The sequence below is a fragment of the Oculina patagonica genome, chromosome 14 (assembly GCF_052425735.1).
Source record: "Oculina patagonica isolate OP01 chromosome 14, crgOcupat, whole genome shotgun sequence".
NCBI lineage: Eukaryota > Metazoa > Cnidaria > Anthozoa > Scleractinia > Oculinidae > Oculina > Oculina patagonica.
This window is the reverse complement of record NC_135771.1, coordinates 10308660-10316300: the sequence shown is the minus strand read 5'-3', so window position 1 is coordinate 10316300 and position 7641 is coordinate 10308660. Positions and strand designations below refer to the sequence as shown.

The following is a 7641-nucleotide window of genomic DNA, read 5'->3' as shown; positions in this document are numbered from 1 at the left end:
CACTCTATTGTTAAATTAGCATAACCACACTGACCTACTATTGGTAATCGCGCAATCTGATTGGCTACACAGGTGCCTACTATTGATCCGTAGAAGGCTCTCGGAGCGCGCGCTTAGTCTTCGCTGAATTTTATCAATCAAAACATTCAATAAATCAACTCGAGCTATATTTTGTGTTTAATAGATCGGTCAGTGGGTTATGCTAACACAATTAGACGGCTCGCTCTCGGTTTCTACCGGCTTTTGATAGTTGGCTCGGGGCTTCGCCCCTCGCCAACTATCAGCCGGTAGAAACCTCGAGCTTGCCGTCTAATTGTTAAATAGAAATCTCGAGCTCGTAATCTAATTGTTAAATGGAATGGAATTAGCCGTAGAATGGAGCGCGCGTAATCTGGCGGACAGCGCGCGCTGCTTTGCGTCGTTGGAAACCTAAAAACAATAGTCCGTTTAAATAAAAAAATTGCTATATTAGAATACTGAAACTGTTAACGAAAATGAACGGGTCTCACTTGCCAAGTCTGTTTGCTTTATTTTCACACTTGCCGTGTGCTCGCGATCGGAGAAAAAATTGGGACGAGCTTTCATAAAAGAATAAGCAGTTAATATGACCAGCGGTTTTATCTCAAGTTCAAAATGGCGGCTCGACAAGGTCTTTCTGTTTCGGGTAAGAGAACTACCAATTTACAAATGATTTATTTATGTCCACGATTTGCACAACAGTGCTATATACATTGAAACCAAAATAAAGTTATTTATTTTATTTCATTTATTTTTCTTTGTAAACTTTCTGCTACATTTGTTCATAAATAGAAACTACATGTATGACTTGTCATTTGTCACTATATCCATTTTTTCTATTTAGGTGATTTCTAGGCTATCCTGAAGAGGAATCCATTCGTCTTGGAGGAGGCAATCCTTAATTCCTATGGTGATTGAACAAACGGTAGGGTTTACTATAAGACCAGGGTCTGGAAAGGGGGCCCTGATCCGTGGGGGGGGGGGGGGGGGGCAGAGGGGTCTGAACCTCACGCCTCCCGTACCATTTACTCCCGCTTCCCGTACCATTTACTCCCTCCTCCCGCCCTTTTTATATCTGTTCTCTCCTGTTTGTTCCATGATTAGTTGTTTCACTTATTTTAGTTTTTTTAGTGTCTTAGAAAAATTATAACATTATATTAGTTTTAGCTAATTTTTTTAATAGAGAAATGTAAGTGCATTGAGTTTTTTAAATGCGCCCAAAAAACCTTATTATTATTATTATTATTATTATTATGTCTATTGCGAAATATAATGAAATGTTACGAAATTTCACTCGTTTTCTCCCAGTTCCCGCCGCCTTAAGAATCCCGCTTCCCGCCCCTTTTCTCCCGGGCTCCTGCCCCCCTGTCCCCCTCCACGGATCCCACATTCCCGCTCTCTTTTTACGAAATTCCTGCGTCCTCATTTTTTATGGCTTTTCCCGAATCCCGTTTTTTTCTCCCAAAAAATACATAAGAGAAGATTAATTTTTGCAAAAGCTAATAAATGGAGATGCATATTATCGCTTTCATTTAAAATTTTGAACTTATGTGTGCAAAAAAAAAGGAAATAAATCTTCATACCTCAGTATGATGAAAGAGCACAATTGAAGTTTACAGGAACAGTTTCTACCTCATCTTATCTGAAATAGACTGCGTACGGAGTAGAAACATTCCCAGTCGCTTCATGCTAAGGAAACCAGAATAAGCTCTGGCCTTGATTGGCCACTAGGCTTGTATGAAGACTTAACCTTACATGATATGTCCACACTGGAAAGTTCGTATTTGATACGCCGAAGTTTTACGCCAAATCCCTATGAAATACGCCAGAAGTGGCGTAAATTATCGAGCTCCGCGCCGAAGATCTTCGGCGTAACATACATGTTTTCCAGCCCTGTGATATGTAGGTTGCAGCCAGGATGGCTGGGGGTGCCTAACCTCTAATGGAAATGCATAGCCTTAAAGATACTTGTTAAGTGGAATGGTGCCTTGGATAAAGTGAAAATAAATGAAGAAGCGTTCTTAAGTCGAATACAGGGTGCGGCTTATTTGCGGGTGCGGCTTATACTTGGGTGTTTATGGTACTCGGAAAAAAGATTTTCCCAGTTCCCCTAATAGGTCGGAGTCAAACCCATCAGTTGGCCTTCCAGAAATACCGGTTGGATGCTCTAACTACTGAGTCATGAGAGACTCGTGGTAAGCGAGGTCATAATTATACTAGGTTCTAGACTCCCGTTGGGGGAATTCAGAAAATCTTTTTTCCGAGTATTCGATTTGAGAATGCTTCTTCATTTATTTTCACTTTTATTTTGTTGTACTTTTATTCCTTTAATTTTTTATTTCCTTTATTTCCTGTATTTTTTTGTGTGTGTCGTTTTAATGTAAATGTTTGTATTTCATTCAATAAAAAAAAAATAAAAAAAATTAAAAAAAATAAAAAATTTACTAAAATATACTATTTTGTACATTAAAGCAATTTTCGATTGAGCCTGTCATAAAACCAAAGCCAATTGAAAATATTCACTCTGGCCAGTCAAAAAGCACAAGCAATTCAGTGAATTAATGCAATCAACTCTTGAAGCAAGTACATGTGATGCATAGGGAAATGTGCACAGTCAAGTTAAAGTCATGATTAGTTTTGGTTTTTCCTCCGACTAGATAAAAAGTGGTGGGCGTTTTTTCAAATCAAAGAAAATGTACCGTATGCCCGCAGCGTCTATTTCAAACTTGGCTTTGTGGACCTGGCATTAATTCAAAAGCAGGCATTTATTAATAAATGGGGGCCCGGCGTTTATGAACAGACTGCAATTTTTTGTCAATTTTTCTGATTGATTTATTGTTACCAATCTCTGATTCCAACAATCATTGACAAAAGTGTTGACACATTATTAATTTAAGCCCTATTTTATTGCTATTTGGACCAATTTATCCTTGTGCCCCACTTTTCCAACCCCCCTTCCCCCTATTAATGTTCTAGTTTGTTTTAGGAGCCCTAATTGCTACCATTTTACAACATTGGATAGGGGGGAGGGGGTTATTTTAGCAGACAGTCATGAAATTTAAAAACTAGTAAAACAACATAGCTTTAAGTTAGTTTAATAGAAATAAACAGACTCACATGACGAAGAAATAAAATTAACTAAATTTCATTTACCTTCCAGTTAATATTTAATAGAATTATTCAGTAAATAGAATAATAGACAGAAAAAAAGGTCTTGAGCCAGCGATCAAATGGGTCTGGATAATCTGTGAGCCAGCGAGCCATTTCGGTTAGCCTAAATAGCACTTCCGTTAGCCTAAATAGCACTCTGGTTAGCCTACAGTTAGCTTATGAGCCTGCGGTTAGCCTTTAATTGGGACTAGGGATTTCTGGCTTGCATGGCTCGCATGGCTTGCGAGTCATGCAAGCCATTCAGGTTAGCCTAAATAGCACATTGGTTAATTAGCCTACATAATACTCTGGTTAGCCTAAATAGTACCCTGATTAACCTACAGTTAGTTTAGGTAGCTTGCGGTTACCCTTTTATTGGGATTTGGGATTTCTGGCTCGCATGCCTCGCTGGCTTGCATGCCTCGCTGGCTTGCATGCCTCGCTGGCTCGCATGCCTCGCTGGCTCGCATATTCTCCTATCTCGATCAAATGAAAAACCATATTCTAGTTGGCGTTATTTCAGAAAACGGGATCTCGATAAGTTTAACACCTGAGCCCTAGCTGATAGCTTGTTTGATCTTGTTTTGGCATCTACCAGTGGATGTAACATGGATGTCAAAGAAATTAATGTGAAGGCGGCTTCCTTTGTGTTCTTTCCCATGGCAGCTTTAAAGCTCCACATAAGAAAAAAATACGAAATCAAGTCACTGTCTCAAGTCTATTTTTTTTGTCCATGATATTATACTTACTGAATGAATTTATTAAATACTAATTAGTAAATAAATTTAATTTATTTTATTATTTTCAAAATGTAAATATGTTTATTATAATTTTTCATTTCTATTGGATCCTAATGATCTTTGATCCCTGGTCCTTGATCCCTGATCCGTGATCCTCATTCCTGATTTTCTAGGAAACCAAAGGAATCTGCGTGTTAGCAATGGAAGCTGCAGTTAAAAGATAAAATATCATTTTCCTACAGGTAGGTGTGATATGCCTTCTGCTGTTTTGACTGCAAACGACTTAACATAACTAACCTATTTGAGACTAAAAACTATTTTCTACAGTGTACAGTCTGTGGTAAAATGTATTCTTACTATTAATGATACATAACATTTAAAAAATTAAAAATAAATTCTGTTTTTGAGCTCATGACTGAGAAGCTAGTCCCCCCCCCATTCACCCTTGTGGGAGGTGTGGTAGCCTTATGGGTGAATTGTTAGACACCGGATGGAGCAGTCTAGTTCTTACTACTGTATGGCAGACTTTTAAAACTTGCAATTGACTAGCATTCCATCCAGGAAGGAGTAGAAATACTCTTATCATTAATCATGCTATTTAAGAAACCAACAAAATCTCCAGCCTGACAGCTGGCCACTAGGCCCAAACATGGACTTACCTCCAAATCCCCCTCCCCCTCCCCCTTCCCCTCAAATTGACATGGTGAGTTAATTTTTATTTTTCGGTTGCTTTATTTACACAATGTAGTACACCATAATCATTACAGAGTTATAGTGAGAGGGGGTGGGGGGGGGGGGCATTGGGGTTGCTGTATTGTGGCATTGGCTACATTTTCCTGCTTCAGTATTTCCGATTGGTGTAATTTCTATTTTGAATCTTGAATTGTAGTATTATTATTGGAGTATTATCCAAATCAGTGGATGAGTTTTCATAGTGTTTTGGTCAACTATCACAGGGACGGCGGAACATTTTTCCAGGTGGGGGGGGGGGGGGGGGGGCTGACTAGTGACTTTTAAAAGTCTTCATTTTTTCGGAAAGAGAAGAGCCTGGTGGGTCTGCCTTCCCTGTTTCATTAGTATAAAAACTTATCCTTCAACCTTTTCCATTAACCTTTTTCAGGTTTTTGGACATTTCAGAAAGAAGCTGAAACAGCCTTTTCTTTTGAGTTGGTGTAATGATAAAAGGAATTAAACAATCAAGTAAACAATCATTTGCATACTGTGAAATTTTAAATTCTTTTTCATAAATTAATATTGATTTCTCGGACATTTGAGAACCCTGTCGGCTGTGACTGTCATCAGTACTAACTGCTGGTGTCAAAAGTAATTCGCCTTTGCATTGGTTTTGCATTACTAGAGATTGGCACGACTTTCTCAGCCAATCAGAAGTTTTCAAAAACCAAAACCAATCGTGACTCGCTTGCGCACGTTTTCCCGCGCTTCCTGCCAGCTACATGTATTTGCTTCGAGTTTTGATTGGTTTACTGGATTGTCCGTGTCCTTTGTGATTGGCTGGTTTTGGTTTTACGACTCTCAATTGAAACCTGCTCTATACGAATGATATTGTGAATACAGTATTTATCTCTACCTCGTACAGGAACTGCATTGGACAAAGCTTTGCGTTGGGAGAAGTAAAGCTTTCCTTGGCAATGATCCTTCGCAAGTAAGTCATGTGTTGTTAGTAAGTAAAAGAGCTTCTTATTGTTTCCAGAAAGACAGACTTATTTGACAAATAAGGAACGCTGTTAAGGCATCCTCCATTTCAAAAACAACTCAAAAGGTTCGCAAATTGCTGCAGATAGTGTCTAAATGAACATTTGTCGAATTAAATTGCTAAAGCACTTATTAAAATAAATGTTTGAAAAAAACTGGAAACGAATGGTTTGATTTTCCCGCGCCCCCATTGCGGACCTTATGACGTCATAAGGTTGCCCCTGTTTTCAAATAGCAACTGCTCTTTTGCTCGTCTTACCGTAAAGTTTTTTCAAGCGCCCCCATCCCTCTTTTTAAACCACATCTTTAATTAGCCCTTCTAGAAGTTCAAGCTATTTGTTTATTTGTTTTTTTTTGTTTTGTATGATTTGTGATTTATTTTTTTTTTTATTATTTTTACAAAGGTTCAAGTTATCTGTTGGTCCTGACGGCCTCGTTCCAGTTGATGACCTTATTCCGGAGCTTATTTTACGAGCTAAGAATGGAATACGGGTTAATATTTCTCCGCGTGTCTAATCCGTGCGACACCTTACACAAACACACGTTTAGTCAAAACTGATTTCAAAAAAAAATCTACATAACGAATCATATATAAAAGTTAATGTTTGACATGCAGAGGAACCGATCAAACTAAAAAAAATATTTTAGTATTGTTGGCAGGTAGAATTTGGATGAGTTTATTTTCCTCAGGTCATGCCTTCGGTGAATGAGTCATATGATTCTTCAGGAATTATTAATTCAAATGCGTTCTACGAGCGAGTAAAGTACAAAGTGAAGCAACTATCTCAAAACACAGATTCTAGAATCTTGTGGGAACGTTTTAAATATAATAAGTGTTCTGAAGTTGACACAAAATATTTTGTTTCGTTCGTGGAATGTACACCATGACTACACTAAACAAAGTGTCATCTATGATGAGTGATCCATTGTAGCATGTCCATCCTCAGACTTCACACTAACCCTATACAATACAATATAGCGGAGACGAAAGCATACATATTTAGGTACAACAGACATATTTGCCCTCACTTGGTTGCAAACAGGTTACCAAATCTGTTGTAGCGCTATTGTCCGTCGGTGTGCTTTAGTCATCCATTGTTCTCAATTAACGTTTTGATTGGTCAACTTTCTTTCAAGGTCCCGTTTGAGTAGCCCTGTAAGTCTCACATTTTCGTTTTTGCATTACATCATCATCATCCGGCGATTTAACTTAAAAGATGGGAATACTCCTTGAAAAACTGCTAAGTCCTTGAAAACTCCTTAAAAATGATGTCCTCCTTGAAACGTCTTGAATTTGAATAAGAAGTGCTGTCCTTGAATACTTGAAACTGCAGCAAAATGAGTCGAGAAACGCATTCACGCAAAGTGAAGCTCTTTATAGCGGGACAATTCAGTGTTCTTATTCAAAGTATCTAAGTAGCCGCGCCTTCAATGGGGTTTCCCAAGTGTATTGTGTAGATCTGTGTAGCCTCCCTTTAAGCGAACGAAACCACGAGGGAAATGCAGCTCGAAGCATGAAATTTATTCGTCTTTGTCCCTCTTTTATTCATATTGTACACTGAAATGAATTCAAAAGATCAAAGAGGCAACTGCATTCTTAATCAACAGTGGGAACGTAATTTCTGGTACAAAGGCTGGGTGACTGCATTTAAAGGTGACAGGAAAAAGGCCACATGCAGATGCTGCCATCAAGTCTGTTCAGTCATCGACATTTTAAACATGGGCACGAGTGCCTTGAAATCAAACATAAAAAATTGAAATACACACACAAAAAAACAGCCGGTGGAATTGGAAGTGGATAGCCAGTCGCTCAGGCAGATCTGCAAAGGACAAACTGAATGATTTGGCTGTCTAAGACAAAAATTAAGTTCCATGCTGGAAAGCGCAAAGGAAAGATTCTTTATACAAAGGAACAGCTGTTATCCTTTGGTTGTGGGACATTGGTTTGTTGGCATGACTATGTAATATTGTGACATAAAGTCCAGGAAAAGTCCTTGATTAAAAAGTTATGAAACCTGTA

At 38.4% G+C, this 7641-nt stretch overlaps 1 protein-coding gene across 1 annotated transcript in view; it reads left to right on the top strand.

Annotated features, from left to right (window-relative positions):
- LOC144637684 (cytochrome P450 4F1-like) overlaps nucleotides 1–7641 on the top strand; it is a 38555-nt gene extending 30914 nt beyond the window's left edge. The window contains exons 13-14 of the mRNA XM_078496755.1: nucleotides 5506–5571; nucleotides 6026–7641. Of these exons, the coding sequence (XP_078352881.1) occupies nucleotides 5506–5571; nucleotides 6026–6137 (178 nt within the window). The 3' untranslated portion in view covers nucleotides 6138–7641. The remainder of the gene's footprint in view (nucleotides 1–5505; nucleotides 5572–6025) is intronic.